This window comes from Apodemus sylvaticus, chromosome 8 (assembly GCF_947179515.1).
Source record: "Apodemus sylvaticus chromosome 8, mApoSyl1.1, whole genome shotgun sequence".
In the NCBI taxonomy this organism is placed as follows: domain Eukaryota; kingdom Metazoa; phylum Chordata; class Mammalia; order Rodentia; family Muridae; genus Apodemus; species Apodemus sylvaticus.
In genome coordinates this window covers 50901580-50926940 of record NC_067479.1, presented here as the reverse complement: position 1 = coordinate 50926940, position 25361 = coordinate 50901580, and the positions used below count along the sequence as shown (strand labels likewise).

The window sequence follows — 25361 nt, the reverse complement described above, 5'->3', positions numbered from 1 at the left end:
GTACTTTTAATCAAGGCAGTGAAGAGAAAGACAAAAACAAAAAAAAAAAAAAACCAAAAAAAAAAACAACAACAAAAGAAGACAAACAAACAACAAATCCACCAGGGGAGTCAAAGGAGGTGCTCTGGCAGGGCAGCCTGGGGCGTGAGGCCTCCTGGGCACCTCTTGGCGGACAGCTGGGCTGCTGGCCCTAGCACCAGGTGTCGCTTTTGTGTACGGGGATGCTGATATGGGGACCGTTGTGTTGCCTTTTTGGTGGGGTAGGAAGGAATATGGAGGGGCGAGGGGTCTGTTGGGACCTCAGAAGGTGGGAGGACAGACAGCGGCATTCAAGAGCATCACCGAAGACGCAGGCGAGACTCGTGACCTAAACGTCCTGATCGGAAACGTGCCACTTAATGAGCTCTGAGTCTGTTGCTGTGACTTCTTTCTGTGACACTGAGCTTTATGAGTCTCTGAGGAGTCTAGGAGGGATAGGGGAGGCCTGCTGCCCACCCAGAATGCCCAAGAGACTTGTGCTCTTCGGGGTCCTGCAGTCAGCTGCTGGGCCCTGGGGTAGGGTGGTTTTTCACCAAGAGGCAGGAGACATCTGGGTCTGGGCTGCTTGTAAGCAGATTACAGGGAGATAACAGCTAATCAGACTGTTACACACATTATTGGTGCCTTTTTTGGACTGAAGAAAGGAACAACAAAACCCAAGCAAGAGATAAATATATATCCAAATTCATACATACATAAGTATATATGAACACACGTATGAAAAACAGACGTGTAACAAAAGCAAGACCATCAGAGCTGCCTATAACTGCATTCAGGCAATGATGCGGAGTCAGGGTGGGAACCTGGTAAACCCAGCTCTGGCTTCCCAATCCCTAACCCAGTTCTCACCCGCCCCGGCCAGCCCCTCTTCAGCCCCTCTGCCATTAGTGTTTTACTCTGTTTCACTCTGTAATTCACACATGGTATTAAGGTTGAATGACGACATTTATTTGTAAAACCAATTCCTGACACAGAAGAGATTGATTGGCAGGATGTAAAGGGGTGGTCGCTCAGAGGGCCACATGCACACCACAGTGAAACCCGGGGAACCAGACAGACAGAGCTGCCGCAGGGGTCCCCCATGTGACTTCCGATCAGATCAGCCAACAGAAGAGCAGAGTCCTCTCCGCTGGAGGACACAGATGCACGGAAATGTCCTGTGAGAAGGCAATTTGGTCTGACCTCCACCAAGGAGCGGGAGGGAACGGGGGACCTCCTTTCTATCAGCCATGGCTTGTTTGCTTCCTATAGCCCGCTGAAGGCCTCAGTGGTCCTTCGTCTGCCAGCAGGAGGGCAGCAGCAGACGCCATCCTGGCCCTCTCACATGCCCATTCTTATGCTCTGTATGATCTGGAAGATAGCTAGAGGAGGAAAGAAAACAGACAGCTCAGAAACCAGACAGCTAACGCTGGAAACCCAATCCTCCCAGCAGTCTGCTTCTGCTGACCCTGCCCCTCGCTGGCTGGCTCAGAGCTGATTAGATACTTCCTAGATACGTTAACAAGGGGTCAGTGAATTTCTTTCAAAGAGACAGCCTGGCTCTGGCTGTTGATGGGTGCCTCTGGGATTAATAGATAACTTCTGCTAATTCCACCAGGAGCTGCAGCCAGAAATCCCTGAGGCCTGGCAGATACCCTTGGCCTCCTTCTCCGTCGACATTCTGGGGCTGCGAGATGTGGGCCTTCGTGCAGAAACTCCTGCATTAAGCAGTTCAGTGACTCTGCCTTTCCAAAACGGCCATGACCTGGAAAGCAGCTAGTTCTGAGGGGGGAGGGCTGACCAGGTGTTCCGAGCACACACACGAGGCTGGTCTCTGCTGCTCATGACCCATCTCCCAGCTTCCTTGTGACTCTGAAGCCCACTGTCTCTCAGCGTGGGCAAAGCTGACAAATACGGCCTTCCTCCTTTAATTAGCTGAGTTGTTGGTATGTGGGAACCTGAAGCTCAGAGAACTCCCAGGCACCTGGCATATTTGGGGAAAACTGGCTAAGTAACATGTAGCTACTTTTGGCTACTGGCCTTCTGGAAAAGGTGTGTGTGTGGTGTGTGTGTGTGTATGTGTGGCGTGTATGTGTGGTATGTGTGTGTGGTGTGTGTGTGGTATGTGGTGTGTGTGTGGTGTTTGTGTGGTGTGTGTGTGTGTGTGTGTGGTGTGTGTATGGTGTGTGCTGTGTGTGTGTGTATGTGTGGTGTGTGTATGTGTGTGGTGTGTGTGGTGTGTATGTGGTGTGTGTGTGTGTGTGTATAGTTCTGTTCTGCTTCTTTTGCTTTTTAAAAACACCATCCCCAGTGGTCAGCGGCTCTTAATGCTGATGAGAATAATGATAAACCGAAGAGAAACGCAGGTACTTGAGTATGATTTATTTTGACTTCTTACGGGGAGACTGGGCATCATCTCATTTAATCTCTGTATAAAAACAGAATAAATATGGGAACTGTCAAGCCTCTCATTCCCTCTTTGTACAACGTCATTCCAGAAAATACCCAGGAAGCTCTACTTCCTAAGGGACCCCCAGAAAGTGGGGACTCTCAGGAACCCCTACAAAAGGAGTCATCTTGGGTGCTGTCACCTCAGGGGACTGGATGGCCTCAGGGGACCTCAGGAGGCCGAATGGCTTTCATCCGAATGTTTGCGACCAGAACGTTGAAGATTTCAGGGTTTTGGTTTTTTGTTGTTTCTTTTTTGTTTGTTTGTTTTTAATTTTTGCATATCCAGTGAGGTTTCTTAGGAACGGATCCCAAGCCTCAACATGGAATTCATGTATGTCTCATGTACACCTTAGAGTCTGAAGGTAACACTGTGCAACAGTTTTACTAATTGTGCGCATGAAGCAAAGCCTCCTGCTCCTGAGTTTTCCACCTTTGGCATCATCGCCATCATCGGGAAGCTGAGCCTTCAGAGCCTTCAGCTCTCAGGAGTTTGCAGAAGGGGGGGGGGTGTTCAACGTCGTAACGTATACACAAAATACGCTTGGAGATGAGAAGAAATGCCAAAGGGGGCCCTGGGAAATCTCCCTTGGGCGGCTGGATTTTAAGGTAAACAAAGTGTTAGTGCGTTTTTTTTTTATTTTGTTTTTTTATTTAGTGCTGGGGGAAAGTTTTTCCTCCAGAAACGCCATATATATCATCATTTTCCTGAACTGGAAAAGCTAATCATGATGTGAACAGTATCTCTTCATGAATACCCAGTGAGTCCACATACATATCACAATGAGAAACAACAGGTAACAAGCCTTTGCTGTGGTATCCTTGTGAGAGACACAGTGTCTGACCGCCTGCACATCTCCTTCCAGTCTTTTACCATTTTGTCTCCTGATTGTCGCCTTGGGCCACATCCCTGCCTCGTGTGCAGTAACTCTGCTGCTGTGGACTAACCTTAAACAGACTTAGGACTGTAGAGACAGCAATTTACACTATTTAATTCTGCCCCTGCTCACAGGTTTTCTTGGCTGGCTCCGGGTGGGAAAGTTTCTCACCAGAACGTAAACACTTAAAAGAAAAGAAAAAAAAAATCTGATGTTTCTGTCCCCAGAGAGCCTGACAAGAAGTGGCGGTTAAGCAGCCAGTGGTCTGACTCAGTAGGAATACCATGAGGAGCTAGATACTCAGTCCCATTAGGAAAAATCACATGCATGTCATGTTCTGGGAGGAGGGTCATCCTAATCTTGTCAAGCAAGGTGATTTTACGAAGACCAGAAGGTCATATTACAATGGACTGAGTTCAATCCCAGCCTCTGTGAGAGGACGAATATACGAGGTTATTTCCTCTCCCGAGAAGCAAGTACCACACTATCAAGGGACTAAGCAATATAACATACGTGAAGGCGCCTCATTAAGTGAAAATACAATGTATGCAGTCATACCTGCTGCTTACTGGAACAGCCTGGGAACAGATAGGTTTCAGACTTTTTTTTTTTAATTTTAGATTTGAGGTTCACGCATACATAGTGAGATACTACAGGAATGAGACACAACTCAAAACATGAAATTTATGTATGTTTCTTTTATACCTAGCATACACTTATCTTGAAGATGGTTTTAAAAGAATACTGAGTGTGTGTGTGTGTGTGTGTGTGTGTACCCGCTCATCAGTGTGTGCATCATGTGCGTGCTGGTGGCTAGAAGAGGCCGTCAGAACCTTGAAGTTGGGAGTTATCGGTATTTGTGCCTGATGTGGGTACCAAGAAATAGGCTAAGGGGTCTTAGGCACTGAGCCATCTCTCCATCCCCTGAACATCATCTTATATAATATTTTTACTGCACCTGAATTTTGTCCGTGGCCCACTCATTACATGAGATCAAATGTAGAATTTCCCACTTATGGGGTCATGAGATTTGGGGACATTTTGGGTTTCAAATTTTCAGATGAGACCCTGAACCTGCGTTACTGTTACAGTACTGATATCTGATCCTAAATGAAGTCCGGAGTTAGTACTGCTTACTGACCCTTGCATACCCATGGAAGTAGCACTCGAATGCTCTCTGTATCCTGGAAAAGCTGAAACTTTGGGGAATTAGAGTTCTAAGTTCTACTTTCTCTGTTTGAAAAACCATGAATTTCCAGGAATAAATATGGTGGTGATATATGGTGGTGATCTATCGAAAAGTCCACCTGCTCATAGTTGATGCTAAAAATGTTACCCTTTTCCTAGATTTCATCTGAGGACCCGTGGGCCATAGGTCACTGAACAGGAAATGGGTTATATCTTAGTATATCGAACTTCAGAACACACTTTAGAAGTTCTAGGTCAGGAACAAACTATTCAATTCTTTTTTTTTTTCAGAACTATTAGTCTGAGGAATCTTAGGTGAAATTGGTAAGCCTCAGAGGAGCCAAAACATATATTAAAACAATTTGCCTATTTGAATATTCTTTGATAGTCATATCTGATCCTAACTGAAGCCTCAAGTTAGCCTGCCAAATATTTATAACTTTTAATTTGTCTACAGAACAACTCCCTCTTGGAGGAATGACTGAAGTCTATTTTAAGTTCACCTCCGAGACGGTGGCGAGATGTGGGTGCTTATTATTCCTTTTCCAGTTGTACTCCAGTTGTTCCATATATCACCATTACTTTGCTTGAAATTCCATGTGCCTGCCAACCCTGCCCTGCAGAGTGACCCTCGCTCTGAATGCGACTCCCTGTGCTGCAAACAGGAAGGGAGCGGACAGTGAGATCAAAGAGGAAGGGGAAGCGGGGAGTCTAGACCCTGACAAGTTAATAACTTAGCAGTGGGTGAACAAAGCTGAGAAAACAGCCGAATGAATGAATGAATGGGCTGCAGGAGTGGGGTGGAGGGCAGGCTAGACAGGAGGGAAGAGAAATGCCAAGAAAGGGCAGTGAGGCGGGCATTCCAGGACAGCCACCAGGTCCTGGGTGGGACACAAACAGGCTCAGGAAAGTCTCTGCAGGAGCAGGGACTGCCAGAGTGACTAGATTCTGTACCTCCTCATCTGTGTTTGGGATCCTGACTTTTAGATATCTGAGATCAGTGGTTCTCAACCTTCCTAATGCTGCGACCCTTTAATAATAGCTCCTCATGTTGTGATGACCCCCAACCACAAAATCATTTCATTGTTACTGTAATTTTGCTAATGTTATGAATCGTATTGCAAACATGTTTTCCGATGGTCTTAGGCAATCCCTGTAAAAGTCTTTGGACTCCCAAAGGGTCAGGACCCACATGTTAAGAACCATTGCTTTAGATGCTAATGGCTCAAAGTTCTTCACCTCCCCTCTTTCAACCAACTCAAGCTTCAATGTGCCAGATGTTCCATCTCCCTGCAGCTGGTCCACACCTCTAAGAAGCTGCTCAAAGCCACCGTCTTCAATTCCTTACCTTCGATTTCCACCACCCTCTTCACTCTGCCTTCTGCCCTCTCCTCTGTATCACTTAGTGTGACGATCCTCCACCTCCTGTCTCACTCCCCTCCTCCCTACCACTGGGTGCTCCCTCCTGAAATGCTCCTCTTTTGTCCTTTGGAAGGTCTTGGCCTCTTAGTTTCTTCTTTTTTTGGCTCTCTTTTTCTCAGAGAGATTTAAGGGGTTGTCTTCTTCCACCACGCACCGTGCTTGTGCACTGGAATTCCTCCACAGCCTTTGTGGTTTGCCTCTTGTGACATTCCTTTTCCTGAGGTGACGTGTCCTAGCCCAGAGTTAAGGGCCACCCAACTGGTGATCACTCACAACGGGATTCTCCGCCACTGAGCTGAGATTTCCACTGTCTGGTATCTACCTCCTGTCAGGCTTTCCCACTTCGTCTTCATGATGATAAATTAGTGACATCATCTTATAGTCTTGTGTGTAAACCCCAAGTTCTAGTGTCATCTATGGCCTTCTGCCTGATGATGACCTGTGGACTCGTTGCGAGGATCTTGGGATATATATTCTATCACCCTGTACACCCTCCTAGTTCTGGTCGCCACCATCTTTCCTGAACTCTGCAATGCCTTTCAACTGCTCTACTCTGACTCTTCTTCGATCCCTTTTCTGAAGGGTTTAGCCTTTAAATAGAAGCAGATAGTATGGAATTACCCAATGTGTAAAGCAAACCAGAGATGGCTTCTTGCTAACATCTCAACAGGACTTCTATGACCTGCAGATTCTGGCTCCTGCCTGCCTGTCCACTCACTGGGCAGATGCTTTCCCTTGGACAGGAACTCTCTCATGATTTCCGAAACTCCCTGGCTCAGCCACAAGGCTTTATTCCAGGCTATTTGACCTGAAACCTGTTAAGCGTTCTGTTATCACATGCCTACTTTCTCCATAAACTCAAAAAATATTTCCCCCAGAGAGAATGTCTTTGACACGTTGGAGCAGACAATCTTAAACACACATGTATGACATACTCTCCTAAGAATGTGTTGTAGCATTCTTTCATGGATGCTAGGAAAACCAAATACCAAAACAAACAATTGACAAACGGAAAAAAAAAAAAACAAAACAAAAACCATCCTGTCCCATCTATAAATCGGCAGATGAACGGAATAGACAGTTGTTAAGCCTTTCCAAAAGTAATCAATGTCGTTAGCCATAAAGCAATGCAAATCAAAACTGCTTTGAGAGCCTATCTCACTCCAGTCAGAATGGCTATCATCAAGGGGAAAAAACCAGCAAAATAAAACAAAACACCACTGACATCAAATGCTGCAAATGCTGGTGAGGATATGGGAAAAGGAAAAAAACCCCTATCCAGTGCTGGTGGAAATATAAATTGGTTGTGGGCACATGGAAGTCAACACACCCCAGAGGTGCCAATGTATCCATGTTAACAGCTTCATTATTCGTGACAGATAAGAAATGGACCCAGCAAGATGTAGCTGTAGCCATGAAAATGCATGAACCCCTGGGGTGTATTTCATAGGAAAGACACAGAAACTGGGACTCTGCTCCAATAGGAGGCTCAAGGCCACTTTTATTGTGGAGAAATACTTAATGATAAGAGACACCGAGAGAGCTGCCAAGAAGAGATCAAAGCAGGCCAGTTCAATACCCTTTAGGCAGATAAGGTAATTATAGAAATCAAACTTTATTTTTTACTAAGAAAAAGATGAAGAAAAGCTGGTTAAAGAAAAGGATGAGTCCCCTGGAAGACATGCAGAAGTGTCAGGAGGCAAGGCAGAGCACAGCTGACCCAGGAAACTCTTGGAGGAAGAAACACAAAGACACAAACGAGGTGCCATTTTCCATGGGCTGTTCCAAAGCAGAAAGACAAAAGAGATGCCAGAGATAGGTTAGGGAAGGAAGATGTCAAAAAGCAGGTGTTACTAACGTAGACTGGGATGCCTCCCAGAAAGAGATCCTACACAGGGGCACATGGCAGGAGTGCCACAGGTCACCTTGTGAGAGTCGATGGCTGCTGAGATGTCTTCTCCAGACCGTCTGTCTTGGTCCTCTGGGGCTGTCCGGTTCTCATGCACCTCATGATGGTCTCTGGGGTGACTTTCTCTGGGAGCAGTTTCCAGAATGTTCTGGCAGTCTCCAGGAAAAGCCAGTATTTATGTAGTCAACCTGCAAACATTGGGGATTTAAGTCTATCCTGGAGCAAGTTTCCAGGAAAGGAGGAAAGTGGGAACACTGATGAACCAATGAAAGAGCAGCCTGTGTTTGGGGAACCAATGAAAGCACAGCCTGTGTCTGGGAACCAATGAAAGAGCAGCCTGTGTCTGGGGAACCAATGAGAGAGCAGTCTGTGTCTGGGGAACCAATGAAAGAGCAGCCTGTGTCTGGGGAACCAATGAGAGAGCAGTCTGTGTCTGGGGAACCAATGAAAGAGCAGCCTGTGTCTGGGGAACCAATGAGAGAGCAGCTTGTGCAGGGAGCCAATGAAAGAGCAGTCTGTGGTTGGGGAACTATCTGCATTTGGAGGCAGATGGTTAGACATCTGGGCTATTTAGAAAACAGTTCTCTGGCAGCAGAATCCAGAGGATTTTCTAACTCTATTCAATGTAGTCCTATGCAAGGTCTAAAGTTAGAAAACTTTTGCTCCACAGTACTTTTAGGACTATGAGAGGGGATGTGGACAACAGAAAGCAGATGGGGTTTGAAGTCCTGGAGTCCAGAATGCTAACCTTTGGACCACGGAACCACGTGGGTTTGGAGTCTGGAAGAACTAGGCTTGGGAACTAGCTATCTCAATTTTTAGATATGAAATTCTGGCTGGCTTTCTCTATGTGCAGCGGTTTTATGGTCTGGGAAGGGTGTAGTAACCTCCTCGATGTGGGCTGTGTAGTTAGGAAAGAAAATGCAGAGCCCGGCATTACAATGAGGCCTCAGGAAATGGTGAGTGCAATAGTAGATACAAATCTTGCTTTCACACTGTGGCTAGATTAGAATGCGTGCCTTTTAGAAGCAGAGAAGTGGTTCCCTCTATTCCCAGATCTCCCTGTTAGATGCAGCCTGGTCAAGATGGGGCAGGTTGTTTGGTAGCTTAGAGCTTCCCTCCCCCACCGTGTATGACTGTACCAGAATGAAACAGGTTTAATTAAGCATTTACAATCTTGATCATAATCTAACTGGGGGTGTGCCGGGCGGGAGGGGGGCTGGATGAAGAAAAGCCTCAGGCACCTTACATAAAGCCATCACCGCGCTGCCACTGGGCATTTTATATGTGAGGTGTCAACCCTCAGAAGGAGCTGTTGGGAGGGTTGTGAGTTCAGACCCACTCTGCCCTCTAACAATTCGAGACTTGAGGCATAGAGTGGCCATCAGTAACTTGGAAGGCCACACAGGTTGCAGCAGAGGCTAGGTTTGGTATTAGAACTCAGTAACTGAGCTAAGCCTGTCCATGTAGTGGCTTGTAGCCCCTTGGGCTCAAAGACATGTCACCACAATGCTGGTGATCCCATGAGCATCACACGGGGAGTACAGGGCAGAAGACACTGAGGGGAGAAGTCCTTGTCCTTCCTTGAGTTTCTGCCACACTCATGACTCTGTCTTTTCCCTCCCCCATAGCATCCTGAACATAAAAGGCCAGCCTTGAGGAAGGCTAGGGTGCAGCCCTACTGAAAATGGATGTCTACCAGGGCATCCACTCAAGGACAGAGGTGGACTGTCTGACACTTGAGGCTGGGCACGGGGGAAGAGTTCAGACCCTGCCAAGGACATCTCAGGGAATCACTTCACATCAGTCCTAAACAGGTTGTCCTGAAAAAGGACCTGCCTGTGATACGCTATCTCTGCCCCACCCTCAACTCCTGCAAGCAGAGTCCCTGGAGAGTCCAGGAGAAAAGTACAGGCAGTCAAGTGACAAACAAGTCACTGTCCCCACCCAGAAACAGGGGAGCTGGCTGTACAGTGCCAAACACACAGAGCAGACTCTGCTCAAAGGCTTTAGTTCTGCAGTGAGAAGCCAGATCCAAGTTACTGTTCGGTGAGCACAGATGGTTGCTGCTTTCTACAGACAGAAAATCAGAATATCTAGCAGCACAGGGCAACAGGCCTACACCCACACAGATAAATAGACACAGACAGATATACATACAGATATGCACAGGCACATTCATGCTGACACAATGGTACACATACATATTCACGCACATACACGCATGTACATACATATACACAACACAGAGACAAACATGCAGACACCTTCCTCAACACACACCCTACCCCCATCCACATATACAGAAACACATCTTATATACATGCACACAGACATAGACACAGGCACACAACACACATGACCACACATTCATTCACAAACGCATAGAAACTTAAATATATATATATATATGGCCATACAGCAAAATATACATGGATGCACAAACACATATACTGACACAAACCCATAGAAACACAGAAATCCACAAATAGACACAAACAGACATATATGTAAATCTACAACTCAGTAAACATATACACATGCAAATACATGGACACAGAAACACATGTGTATATATAAATATATACATATAGAAACCTATACATCTATACATAAACACATAGGAATGCAAATACATACACACAGAAAGACAGAATCTACATGCATCAACACGTGTAGAAACCTACACATTGCCTAACATACATGTATCCAAACACATACACAAGCACTCATAGCAACCACACCAACACTTCAATTAAACAGTTGTTCTTTAACTTATCAAGCTTTTAGCAGAAGTCCCCAGCCTTCCAAAGGAAAGGGGCCTGAAAAGTGTTCATCCAGGGTTTTGTTCTCAGAAATCATTGTGATTATAAAATACACACTCGCTGGAAAATTGTCCAACACAGGAAATGATAGAGCAAGTGACGGTCACTGGGTAATCCTATCCACTGCACATTCCCTTTGACATGGAGGCTCAAGAACACCCAGACTTTGGAAACCCTTAAAACACCCGTTTTCTAATTAGGGAATGAATACTAAGGTTTGACAGAGAGGAGAAATAAAATTGAAATTAGGAATACACCAGGGACAAATAGCCCGAGAAGGAACCGGGGTGTTGACTGGCATTTAAGAGGTTCTGGCAGAGACGCAGAGGATTCTGGGACGTAAACAGCTCCACCAATCCCAGCTGAAGCTGGAACAGGATCCGGCTGAGGATGGAACAGGATGCATCTTTGCCACAAAGAGAACACCTCAGATTGCTGCTCCTTGCCACCGTACGGTATCAGAGCCTGGGCTCAGGAGAGATGAAGAGCGCGCAGTAAGACCACCGGAAGTATGCACATGATAAGTCCACATTTTAAGAGCTGCCCAGATAGCATATTAAGAGAAGAGCAGATGTTTAGGAGGCATTTGGTCAAGGAGGAAAGTGGGGAATACTGAACACAGTAGTTCTCTGAGTACCATAAAAAGTTTAATCCAGGGATGACAAACAGGTTTTTACTCTGGTGACCACACCTTGATCATGGCAGACATCACTAATCAATCGCTACCTACTGTCTTAATGATTAGGGGTGGCAGGGTGGGCGGGCGGCAGCGGGAGGAAGCTAGGAATTATAGTTTGATGCACAAATAGTCACAAGGAAATCATCAGTGTTCTGGGGAAGAGCATCAAGTCTGCGAGTCTTCAAGACTGCAAGAGGCGTGAGGAGATGACAGCTGGAGCATTTGTGTGACAGTATCTCTGCAGTGACTGTCTCTGAGTCTTGAGATAAAAAACAAGCCGTCCTCCAGCGTGATGGTTTGTTTGGAAAAGCCAAGACTGACTGTTGCAGGAGATGCTTATCAGTAAAGAGGCCCCACTGCCTGAAGGGGGAGATAAAAAGAGGGACAAAGAAGGGGGGACAACCTCCCACAGGACACTTGAATTCCATAGGGTCTGTATCTGGAGAGATTAAACAGAGAGAAACAAATCCAGTCAGTTCAGCAGGCTCAAGGACTTCCAAGTCCCAGGCTAAGAGCGGGTATTTGATAGAGAAGTTTTACATTGCAGATATAATCTATATAGCATTAATAAGAACAAAGGCAGCTTTACAAAAACAAAATGGAACAAAGCAAGAAATGGTCCAGAGATGTCCCTGTTGGGCAACTGTAGCCTCAAAAGAATACACAAATCCCACTGTTTGGAATCTTGCATGAAAAACTACACAAGATGGGAGCGTATTTGCATTACTTGAAGGAAATGAAACACAGTGTGTTTGATGCTCCGTCTGAGGTATAAGCCACTGTTCTCTGGGGTTGGTCGGCATAGCGATGCTTCCGTCCTCTTGGGTGGGGACGGTGCTTATGTTTTATCACACAGGGAAACAGTGTTAGCCCTGAGAATGGCTCTCATCCATCCTTGGAAGCAGGAGGGAGGCAGGCACGCCGGTTGATGGTTTTCTGATAGACCAAGAATGTGAAGTTGAGGCTGGGTCTGCCAAACACAGCTTGGGAGAAGGAGTCGTGAGGTAAGCCCTCCAGAGCTAGACTGACATTTTCTATGAGATGTTGGTACTCGTAAGGTGTGATAGCAGGTTCGGGCTTGTAGCGAGCCAGATCCACAGAACCATTCGACATCTGTGGTTGGCTGCCCCTCCCCCCTCTGGAGTCAGAGTCTTACTACCCTCAAGCTCACCATCTTCCTGCCTCAGCCTCCTCTTGTGGGTAAGCACGGGGAATTACAGGCAAGTACCATCATGCCTGGCTCTTATCCTAGTAGCAAGATAAGCAGCACTGAGAGGGTACTGACTTGCCCGGTGTCATCCATCTAACTACCAGGGACTCGTCACGGCTGGCAGGCTGGTTCCTGTCCTTCGCTCCCAGGGCTCTTACTGGGTTGCCGAGAAGTCCTCGCTCGAGGCGCCATGTGCAGTGGCTGTACTTACTCGGCAGGTGCGTGTACGCCACCTCAGTTCTCCTCCTCCTCTGGGTAATTATCAGAGTTCTAGTCAGCTGCCTCGGCCAGAAGCACGAGGAGGTCTGGCGGGACTCAGAGGCTGGGTGACTTCAGGCAGCCCCGGGAGGTCTTCTGCTTCCTCTGACTTCTCAGTGTGGTGATGGCATTTCCTTGACGTGGGTTTGCTCTGAAGCCTCCAGGTGCAGACTCCAGAAAGGACAAGCGTCCCAAACGAGGAAGGCCCACAGGAGGGCTGCTGAGAAACCGTACCAGACTCGCATGGGTTTGTTAACCAGCTTCCCCACATAACGGAGCAAGGGGGCCCAGGAAATGAGCATAGGCTTAAAATGCTAGTTCCCTGACACCCCTAATTCTTCCTGAGACTACAGTGAGAAAAAAAATAGTCAATGTGTTTCTTAACTACTAGCCTGACCTGAATATTTATTTACCACCAGCACTGTGACACGATTTCTAAAAAGGGCACAACCAATGATCATCTAGGAAAGAAGGTTAATAAAATAAGGGGACGAAAGCCGAGAGACTTTCAAAATATGAGCACAGACGATCAATACCTTCACTCGTCAGTTGTTACCTTGTCCCCGGCATCTCTATGGAAATGCACAAATTAAGAAAGACCCTAGGAGCTTGCAGATGGCAGTAAGCTGTCTCAGGAACTTTCTGGGTCAAAACTTTTGCCTACTTCAGGGGTCAAAGAAGAGGCAGAAGATGGAGAAGGGCAAACTGTGCAGAGGTGTGGGGCCCCTTCACCGAGGACAGAACATGGCGGGCAAGAGTGGGGCGGGTGCTTTCCCGAGTACCACAGTGAGACAAGAGGAGACCATCTTCCCCTGCTGCATTTTAGAGCTGGAACTTGAGGCAGACACTTCAGGGATGAGGGTGTCTAGCATCTTAATGTCTGTAGGAAGGCTCCTTACTAAAGCAGAGGAGCAATACAGGGGCTAAAGCTGACAAAAATCACATTCTTAAAAATGGAGGGAAGAGAGGGGAGGGGCTTACTGTCTGGAGACCCTTAAAGGACGTAGCAGGGAGCAAGTCAAGAGCTGGAAGGGCTCTGAAGGATGAAGGACTAATCCTGTAGAGCTGGCCTTGGGGACAGAGCTGAGGGAACAATTATGTTTTCCATGAGGAGTTCTGTTTAGAAAGGGCCACGTACAAAGATGGCGCGGTATGCACCAAGGACCAGCTGGGAAGAGTGACGTCATGATTCTGTGAGGGCAGGGGCCAGTGTGAGATGAGGTGTATAAAAACAATACTACCACTGTTAAAAGGAGGTGTGTGTGTGTGTGTGTGTGTGTGTGTGTGTGAGATGAGTGTACTAGTTTTAGTAGTAACTTGAAAAGGGATGAGGGCCATTGCTTTGGGGGAAATGGCAGCACATTAAGAGGGGACAAAGTACAGAATCTTGGCTTTCATTGCTCTCGCCTGTGTAAAGAAGCAACGTGGTCTAGCTAGAGAGACTGAATTAGACGCGGTACAAACAGTGGAAGGCGGGTTATGTGGCATAGTGGGAAAATGTCTAACATGAAGGAAGCCTTGGAATTTATCTTCAATATCTCCCAAAAGAAACAAAGAGGTGGGAGGAGATAGCTGGGTATAGTAAGTCTGCTCTCTGAGCCACTGTGGTCCAAGCTGCAAGACCTTCCTTCCTCATAGGTCCACATCCTAGGGGCCTGACAAGCTCACAGGGTGGTGATGGGGGGGTTGATGAAATAAAGTCTGCATAGACAACAGTGCTGGTGGCTGAGAATAACCAGACATGTGGCATTTATGTGGGGCACATGGATTTGAAAAAAAGAGATCAGACCAGAACGCTCTACTGCCTTGTGCCCAGACAGACTATGTTGGGGGGCTACGATGTCCTCACTAGAAACTGTGATTCTAGAAAAGAAACATGCATTGGCTATGGGTGAACTTATCACCTGGGCAACAGGGATATGGGTCCTGTGTCTGGGCTTGCGGGGTGCTCAGGTGTCCACGGCACAGCCTGTTTCCTCTGGTGGGGTTCACCTCCCTCACCCATTCTGTCTGAATGCTCACTCAACTCAACTGCAGGGAGGTCCCTTCTCAGTCCTGTGTGCTGGGGAGGGCGTTTATCCACAATTGCTGAGCTACTGTGGTCAGTCTGAGGTGCCGTGCCCTGGGCTGCCCCAGCTCCCGCCCTGGGCTGCCCCTGCTCCCGCCCTGGGCTGCCCCAGCTCGCGCCCTTGCCCTCCCGGCCAGTGCCCACAAGCTACTGAGGAGTTTGCATTCCAAAACCCGGCAGACTGCAACTTGCTTTTGAATGTCTGCACCGTGCAGTCACTGTGCCCCATGGCTTTCTCCGAGTCTAGACCTCTCACTGGTGACTTGGAGGTATAATATATGCTCAGAGATCATAACACTGGGAGAGGATAATTATATTTGGGGCTCAAAGTTCAAAATCCATCTGTCTATTTACTGGTTATAAAGCTTAAGAGCACAGATAATAACTTTTTTTAAAAAAAAGATTTATTTATTTATTACATCTAAGTACACTGTAGCTGTCTTCAGACGCACCAAATGAGGGCATCAGATTTCATTATGGATGGTTATGAGCCACCATGTGGTTGCCGGAATTTGAACTCAGGACCCTTGGAAGAGCAGTCAGTGCTCTTACCCGCTGAGCCATCTCTCCAGCCCGATAATAATGTAATGTAGGCTGATAATAATTTTAATGTAGGCTGGCATGCTTACGGCAAAGGTTTATTTTGTTTCATCTTTAGGTGAAACATTAGGCAGCACATCAGAGGTTGTGAATTGCAGGTGAATACATCCACACAGGGGGAAGTGCTGTATTCACAGATCAGTCTTGTAGAATGAGTATGTATTGTGTGGATGTATCACCTGTCAATTTAAAAGCCTATGGCCTATGGCTTAGGCAGGAAATGGAAGGTGGGATGTCCTGGAGGAGAAAGGCTTCTGGGATAGAGCCATGTGCAGGAGGTCTGAGGGAAAGATGTGACAAGATGGACACAAGGTACCCGAGCACAGGTATCCAGCCAAATGGCAGAATATAGGGCAAAATAAGTGGGTATTTTTAGTTATGATCTAATCAGAGCAGAGCCTCTTTATACCGGAGCATGGGGTTTGGAGGAAGAACCAGCGCTTAACTGCAACACAGTCTCTTGCATTTGTATACAATGTTTCCTCTGATTCATGTTGACTACACCATGTAATACTACTGACCATACCACATAATAGATCATAATGTCAACAAACCTCTCAAGTACATCTGTAAACTTGCCCACTGTGGAAAGATAACCAACCATCAAAAGTTTTTAACTCATGCAGCTTTACATTCGATCTTGAAAAGTAATCCAGGTGTCTTTCTGTAGTCTGAGCAGTATCTGGCCATCCATCCACACATCCGCCACCCACTAACCTGCCTCGACACTTGCAATGTGTCAAGTACTGTGTAGGATCTACAAAATCGGTGGAAAAGAAACACTGTTTTCCCTTGAGCATTCCTGTGGGAGGACATAGACAATAAGCAAGGAAATGACGTAATCTAAAATGATGAGGACCAGAGAAAAGGAAAGGACGCACTGGGGAATGTGGGTTCTTTTGGGGTAAACAGGCGCACAGATATACTTTGAAGCTAGCAGGGAACTAATGTGAAGGAAGACTGGATGGGGCCTGATGGCTAACAGCCCCCCTCCCTGCTCAAAAGCATGAGGGTTAGACTGGAAATCAGATCATGGTAACAGAAGCAGGGTAGTGCAATCAAGAGTGGTGGTAATCCTCCTGCCTCTGTTGGTCACAGCTCTTCTAGGCTATCTTCTGAAGATGCTAATGCCGTACTGTAAGAAAGTCATTGGGTGCATCTGGAAGAACAGTCTAGACATCTCTTGAGGCCACGCTGAGTCAACCAGAGGAGTTTAATCTGAAGATGGATCTACCAGGCAGTCATATTCAAACCATCTGTGTGCTCAGAGGAGAGTGGGGATAGAGTTTTGTCTCGTTGTGGCTGCTACTGCTGCTCTTGTTTTTGAGACAGGGTCTCACTGTGCAGCCAAGGTTGGCCTAGAACTTTCTGTGTACCTCAAAGCTGGCCTCAGACTGATGATCCTTCTGCCTTAGCTAGCCAAGTATGCATGCATTCCAGACATAACTCCATGGAAGCTTTTGCTTCTTTGGGAAGGAGGCACCCCATTCCTTGAAACAGCCATGGATTGGATGAATGCAACCAAATCAGTTATGGTGGCATTCATATACTAGGTAGCTTCCCTCCCCCAGAGAAAATCTGACAAAGCTAAACATTTTTATTTTTCAAGCAGATAATTTTCTCTTCTTGAAACATCAAATCCCCCTTAAAATATTTCACACACAAGCAATGATATCTCCAAGGGCTTCAGATGTTTCCCCCACCCCCAAGAGCTTCTATAACCTTGGGGCAGCAACCTCTCTTGATTGGACCATCAGTAGTGATGGGCTTCTCTTGATACTGGAGCTGAAGTGTGCCTTGGATGTCTAAGCATGCACAGGAAGACACAGACATCTTACATCCCCTGTCCTCAGAAGCAGAGGTGACAGAGAAAGATGGGGACCCCTGAAGCTATACCCTGCATTTAGATCAGGTAATATCCACTTACCAGGATTGCAGAAACTTAGTACATAGGGACCAGGAGCCCGGGCAAGACACCACTAACAGCATTCAATCAGAACTGTATGCTTTTTTCCCTCTTTTCTCATGTCCCCTGTGCACATATGTACATGCATTCACAAGTGTCTAAGCACAGCTCTCTGAACTTGCCAACCCAAAGTATCAAGAGACCTGTATCTATGGCTTAGGTCAAAGAATCTGTTCTGTTTGAGATTTCTATAGAACGCTCTAAGGCCTAAGGCCTCTCCCTGTCTTTGGAATGTGGATTTATCTTGAGTAGATAAGTATTCTACTTTCTGTTCCAAATCTGTATTAAGGCCGTGTGTTTACAGAACAACTCAGCTGACCTTCACAGCAACTATAACACATTTAATTTATTGTAATCACTTTATGACTATGATTTGATAGTGTATGAACTCTGTATCACCATACTTGGAATAGAAAATAAATAAAAACCCATAAAGATTAAGGTTTAAGGCTGCAATGAACTTGAACCCCAAATCAATACTTCTTTGTGTATTTAGGTTGTGGACAAAACATGGTTTTTCAAGGATGGTGGAGAACATAGGCTATAATTCAGGGAAATACCATACCTGAGCCACAGACCACAAAAACAAACAGGGCCAACAGCCATGGCCCAACAGGGTACTTCTCTTCTTGTGGCCTCTGTAAGGGAATAGAAAAATTAAGGTTAGGTTCACTGATTCGGGAAACATTTACAGGGCTGCTAGGTATTGTGTGTCCTGAGGATCCTGCTGAGTCTGAATGACAGACTTGGGTGCAACTCTTAGTGGGCTTATATGGCTGAGTTAAGCCAGTTATTAAAGATTGGGCTAAATTCTGTAGAACAAGTCATTTATTACTTTTTTACTATTAATGAATTTGGTGGTCTAAAATGTCATAGAAGTGAATGATGTATATATGACAATTCTAAAGGCTAGTGATAGTAACAATAATTCTGTCCATCTGTTGAAAACATAGTCCAGGTAGTCCATGTATGTTATCTCCAGACAAAATGGCTCAGTGCAAGATTATTATTATTATTATTATTATTCCTATTTTGCAGTTGATAACTTGAGGTTCAAAGTTTGCTACTGAGTAAGAAATGGGGTTCAATTCATTACTGTGCTTGGGTGTCTTTTATGACCAGATTCATCTTTCATTCTTGTGTCTGTGCATTCCCAGAAGGACCAGACATTTTCCCCAAAACATCAATATATTAAAAATGAAGAAAGTCCTTGTAACCATAAAAGCATTCTGAAGAGTGGATGATAAAGGAAAAAACGTTTTCTAAGAGAGCTGGTAAGCCTTAATGACCCCTGCAACTCAGAGGAGTCTCTGCACATTGGCAAGGGCACAGCTGCATCTGCAGAGACTGGCACACCTGAGGCTCTTCTCAGAACAAGAGCAAGGGTACTGGGGATTAGCTTTAATATTCTGAATTAACCCGGCCCCCCAAAAAATCAGGAATCCTCTTGTCCAAATGCTGAAGGTCCTTGTCCCCAATTGGTTTTTGATCTATCCACAAAGAGCCAATGACTGGGCATATAGACTGAGGCGGGACTTGAGGATTTGCAAGGTTAGGAACTAGAAGAGAGGAAGAGAGAGATCGATATGTCTCTGAGGGAGATGGATTAGATTTAGAGCCACAGAAGAAAATGCATCTAAAATGTAGGTGGAAAGGGAAAGCAGCCCTAAGGGAGGGCCTGCCCAGAATACGGTAATAAGGCTGCGAAGATAAACCATAAATTTAGAAGGTGTTGAACCTGGAGTACTGGAGGGAAATGTATGCTAGCCACGGGGAAGATTAGAACTGCCCAGCCTTTGAGCTACTCAAGGCATATTTAAAATTAACTGGCGCATTCATGTATGTGTGTATGTGTGTGTGTGAGTGTGTGTCTTTTCCATTTTTCAGTAGGTATGCACGTGTAACCCATGGGTAGCACAAAGCCGATAGCTAAACTTGCCGGTATACAAGGGTATAACACAAATGTCCCTCTGCCAACACCCTTAGGCCTGAGTACAGATGCTCCTAAAGACCAATTGGATGAACGGGACACACCTAGGGACACACCTAGGTTTTAGGGAAGACGCCTGAAGAAGCAGTGACTTATCAAACAAAAGAATCAAGAAAGAATGGGGCAGGCCGGGCCGTGGTGGTGCACGCCTTTAATCCCAGCACTTGGGAGGCAGAGGCAGAGGCAGAGGCAGGCGGATTTCTGAGTTCGAGGCCAGCCTGGTCTACAGAGTGAGTTCCAGGACAGCCAGGGCTACACAGAGAAATCCTGTCTCGAAAAAACCAAAAAAAAAAAAAAGAAAAGAAAAGAAAAAAGAAAAAAAAGAAAAAAGAAAGAAAGAAAGAAAGAAAGAAAGAAAGAAAGAAAGAAAGAAAGAAAGAAAGAAAGCCAAAAAGCATGCAGAGAGAAGCACGTGGGTAGGAAAGACAATCTGTGAATGTTTACTCTCGGAGCAAATCACAAACTCAAGCTGTGGGTTTCAAATGAAAGGCTGTGAACTTCTGAATACATACTCAACATTATAAAGTGTGTGCTCAAATACGTTTATGCAGATCTGACAGCTACACATTTAGGAGGTGCACCCTATTAGTGCTTCAAAAGAAAATGAACGGTGCTGCTCGGGAGCATATAATTTTCCGACATGTTGCTCAAGTTTTAGTAAAGTCTCGAACAAAACCCGTGCAGGTTTTCTTAGAGTTGCTTCCCAGAAAAGTTCACTGTATGAAAGCTACAATACCAGGCTGTGTGTATTGGTAACTCCCATCCTATATTTAGTAACATTCTTCACTTGCTGATAGCACATACCTCGAATCTCAGCAGTGAGGTGGCTACTGTAGTTTGATTGTGAGTTTGAGATCACATAGCAAGTTCAAGGCCAGCATGGGCCACATAGGACAACTGTATTTCATTACAGAGCTCAGTGGCGTGTGCTTGACTAGCATGTACAAGGCCCTGGTCTTAGTCCCCAGTACTGAAACAAATAGGAATTCCTTTTCCTCTTCCTCCTCCTCCTTTTAATAGATTAAGCTACTTTTTTTTTTTTTTTTTTTAGATTTCAAATCACCTATTACCTTCTTAGCCTTTCGTCTCTACCTTACTCAGTTATGTCATTTGTATGACCGAGTACATTTTCTTACAGTTTTTATAGTTTAGAAGTATGGACTCCCCAGAGAACATGTTTAGTGTCCATCTCTCCACTATACTGCAGGCCCCACAAGGACTGGCAATGAGTTTCTTGGAGACACCAGTGGAGAGCAAAGGCTGTCACAGACTTAAATAAAGAAGATAATGAAATGTTCATTTAAGAATGATCATGCCTGTTTCATTAATATGACTTCATAGCTCAGGGAAAATGCAAGTCTATGAAGATTATTACCCTTTTTTGACATAGGCTTTCTTGTCCAGGCTGTCCTTGAACTCAGGGTGTAGCCAAGGATGATCTGATCTTCTTTTTCTCCCCTTTCCCCTCCCAAGGGTGGAATTGCAGGCATGCAACACAACTCCCAGTTTTCCATGGTGCTAGGGATCAACCTCAGGGCTCCCTGCATCTATCCAAGCAAGTCTACCGACTGAGCCACAGGCTCAGCCGCCCTTTCAGTAAGACTTCATCATTGGTGGTAATGAGTAGGTCATCTTGTATTTTACTTACTAGATCGTGAAGAAGAGATCAATGTGTCAATAGCAGGTTGACTTTGACTAAAGATTAAAGCCACTCATTCTTTGGCCTTGACCAAAATGCATCCTGAGGAGTCACAGTGCAATAGGTCGTTCCTTTGGACCAGAAAAGAACCAAGTAATTCTTTAAGAATTTCACAGTATTGCTTTAGTATGTCACGTAAAATTAGGCTAAACTCAGATCAAGTAAACAAGGGAGATTTTAAAGTCACTTGAGCAAAATGTGATATTTGCTCTTCCCTGCCCTCTCCTAGAACTTAACTGTCCTACTTTCTCTTGGAAGCCAATTGCATTGCCTCTGTGGTAACTCAAGGAACATTATGATTTACCTCAGCTCCATTCCCAGCAAAGCCAATAAGAGAATCCACAAGTCTCTATATGAGTCATTGGGCTCCTAAGGATGCCAAATGGAGTCCTGTATTTTATACCTACAGTTAAACACAAATTATCATCGTGTAGTCCGGTGTATGTATGCAAACCTCTTTTGGAAGACATTCCCTGGAGAATGGAAATGAGGTGGACTCAGAGATCCGGAACACATCACTGATCATAACACCAGTACATCCCCTTCAGAGTAGTAATTTTTCCTGCAAAGGGTACCAGTACAACCCCACCGGGACATGTCACACAAGCACCATTACACTGCTGCAGAAGACAGAGGAAAAGATGTTTCTACAGCGATCGTACAGCAAGGCTCACCTCAAACATGAGGGCTCACCGTGTGAAGGGCTAGCTGTCTTTTTCTTTGATTAAATCCTTGCAGGGCAGCTCAGAACTCTACAACTTAAATTCCCTTTCACTGCGGAGAATTTCCAACTGTCCAATCAATCCCCAAACAGCCCCTCCATTTCCGTTTCTTATATCAATCTGCTATCTGGGAGGAAAACATTGGTTTACCCAAAAGCCATTAGCTAATCGTGAAAGTCAAGCATCCTAGCATCCTCTGCCTAACAGTGGCAGAGGCTGACTTCTGCACAGTAAGCTCGACTTTTCAAATTCCAGGCACAAGGGAAATGAGTGCATATTTTACATATCAAAACAGACATGACTTCCAGGTCTCCCAGCATCCCTCAGTCACTACCCGACATACCCTGACCCCAACCAACCCTGCCGGCCCAGAGGCTGGACCAGGGCTGCCCTTCTCCCAGAGACTCTTCCCTATATATGATCCAGACATTTTGATCTCCCCTCTCTCCCTTCCTCTTTTTCTTTCTCCCCCCTCTCTCTTTCTCCCTCCTATATTTTGGTCTTCTCTCTCTCTGTTTCTCTCTCTGTCTTCTCTTCTGCATGCACCCCTTTCTCTCTCTCCCCACCGCCCCGTGGTGATGTCCAGTAGCTTCCTTCCTTAGGACCAGTGGACTCGCCTGAGAACACCTTCACAGTAAACCTGCCTTTAATATAATCTAATCTGACTTGCACTGACTCACTTCACGGTTGGACAAACAACCTAGCAACTTCTATCAGAGTATAACCATGTTTGACTTGTAATTAGGACCACAAGATTCAGGAGTTACAGAGGAAAAGTTTTGTTTTCTTTCTGGATGCTGACCCACTTACAATACGGCTAACCAAAAGACCCTTCAAAACAACTGAAAACAAACCGTTTATTGGGGCTTGGTTTTGAAACCTCTCATTACAAATTTAGTCTGGTCGATTACAGGTCCTCAGAGGCGCCAGGCACTGTTGAGGAGGGCCATCCACGGTACAACAGAACCTGTTAGAGGCACTTATACCATACGTAAAATATAATTTAAATGTAGCTGGGAGCATTGGGTTGGATTGCAGATGGCTAGTTATATCCATTTCATGGCGTTTTCCCATTTTCTTTTCTTATTTTTGAAGCCAATGCTTTTTTTGCTTTGTTTTAGGCCCTCAACAGTCTCTCGAATCCACAGAAGCTGATGGAGAAAACAGCCCTGCAAATGAGTCCCTGTGTCCCTGCCCTTGTCCCGACAGAAGCTGTCAACTGAGATCATTTTACATCTGAACTCAGAATCCTTCGCTCATTAGAAAGAGAGCAACATCTTCATATTTTCACTATGTCAGCAAATAGGTCTGCCACCTTGAGAAGGAAGAAATGATCTACTAGGAGCATAAAAGAATTGCCTTTAATGTCGACTTGGGCAGTGGCTCCCTGCCCCCACCCAGTAAAACCTCACAGGGGAGACAGATCTCTGTGAAAATACGGTTCCCATTCTATGGTGGCGTGGCATTTTGTCCCCTCGAATCAAGCTCCAGTTCCCCAAAGAAGGAATTCAAGGGTTACTTAAGCCTGGAGCTGTGTATAAGCTCGGTGTAGTTGATGCCATGGTTTCTCTGCCACAGTTTTGCTTGGCTGAACGAGAATTCCGGTGTGGTGACGACACATCCAGCTTTTCCCTCAGTTAATCAAACCAACATCATTTCTTTGCTAAAAGGTATTACTTCATCAAGTCTGCGTTTCCAGACAAACCCTAAGCTTCGGCTGGGCTTCCCCCATAATCTTATGGGATAATAGATTCCAGGCGCCTTTGCAAACCAGTTCTCCATAACGATGCAACCCACTCAAGCCTTGGATGGTTCAAAGTCACAGGCCTGACATTTTCTGTAGCAGACAACTTGGTTTCCTAAAGGAAACCTCTGCGCCTAAGGTCCACAGTTTACTTAAGATTCCTGGGGTAAAGCTTTAACACACAATCTAGGAGCAAAGAACCTGGGGCTATAAGCTGGTCGCTACAGTTACTGCATCATAATGAGCCAGAATCCATAGCGTGAACTATAGGCAGTAACGACGCACTTAAGAGTTGGCTGAGGCAGCCTCATTTTGCAAGAGAAAGAGGAGGGCGGAAAGAAATGTAGCTCTGAATCTTACGCCCTACTTTTAAAACACACACACACACACACACACGCGCGCGCGCGCTCGGAGAAGAGACAGATCATCATAAAAAAGGTGGAAAGAAAACCTTAGCATGGGGGTAGGGGGGAGAGTCCAGGGGCGGAGTCTGGAAGCTGGGGATAAGTGGCATTCTATCATTCGTTCGTCCCTTCGTTCATTATTCATTCATTCATTCGTTCATTCATTCACCTACTAGGCTCCCAGCCCAGTTGGCTTCACTGGCCCCTAAGATGCAGCTTTTAGCCCTCTTCAAGGACGATGGCTCATTCTCTCTTGGGGAGGCTCCACCAACCAGAGTCCTCTCCGCCCACGAGAAAGCAGAGCAGTCTGCGCCCCCAGAGCCCGGGTGGGTCCCCCCCAGCCTGCGGGACCCCGGAGGAGGGGCCGGGAGGCCTGGCTCCGAGCCCGCGGCCCGCCCGCTCCGCCCCGCTCCGCCCCGCGGGTCCTGCCAGCTCGGCCCGGCCGGCGCCGCCCCCGCCTTACCAGGGTTTTGGCTACGTTTCCCCTCTGGGTGATGTTTTTGCTGTGCTTCTCATTAGCCATCCGGATCCGCTGTTTGGCCACCATGGCTTGGGCGCTTGGGGATGCTCTCGACTCCGACCTGCAAGGATGGCCGGGGTGAGCCGTAGCCGCAGGGCCCCGCGGCTTGCCGGGGCGCTGCAGGTGGCAAGGCGCGGCCGAGCCCCCGCGCACCCCGTTCCCCGAGCCCCAGCCGGCCGGCTCCAGAGAGAGGCCAGCGCGGACGGAAGTAATCTCTCATCTCAGGAAACCCTCTCCGACTTCCTTGCCATCCTTCCGGTCCCCCCAGCTACCTACCCTGCGCGGCCACCGAGGCAGGAGGCGGGAAGCGGGAGGCGGGCGCTGCTACAGCGCCACGCGCCGAGCCAAGGGCACCGTGGCCCAGGGTGTCCCGGTCCTGAGATCGAACGCTGCGGGGCATAGGATTCGGGCGACCCGGCGTTTGTGCGTGCGTGGGGGGCGGGGACGCAGCCGCACCCAGCCTAGTGACCTCTGACTGTTTCCTGACCACCTTGGGCCAGGCAGGGATGGGGCGCTGGTGCTTCAAGCTGAAGGCTAGACCCTAGGCATGGAGCGCTGAGCCTCAGAAGACAAGCCGAGCCTGACCAGGGTTGGGTAGTACTACTGTAGGGAAACACCCCAAAGGAACCTGCCCTCTTGGTGTCTGAAGAAACTCCACTTTGACCCGTTGGGTTGTGCGAAGAGACCCTTTGTGACATAGGAAGAAGAGCCAGGAAGCATCTTTCTGGTCCCTGAAAAATGTGGATGAGGGTGGAGTTGTACCAGGCCTTCTCACCTTGGCAGTGGTGGGCATCACACTAGTGGATTGCCCCA

At 46.6% G+C, this 25361-nt stretch overlaps 1 protein-coding gene across 1 annotated transcript; it reads right to left on the bottom strand.

Annotated features, from left to right (window-relative positions):
• Positions 1-965: 965 nt before the first annotated feature.
• Serp2 (stress associated endoplasmic reticulum protein family member 2) lies at positions 966-24948 on the bottom strand. The gene is given in 5 exon segments (XM_052190910.1): positions 966-1400; positions 18035-18107; positions 24492-24609; positions 24825-24891; positions 24894-24948. Coding segments are annotated over 5 exon segments (354 nt in total). The 3' UTR covers positions 966-1359.
• Positions 24949-25361: the final 413 nt, after the last annotated feature.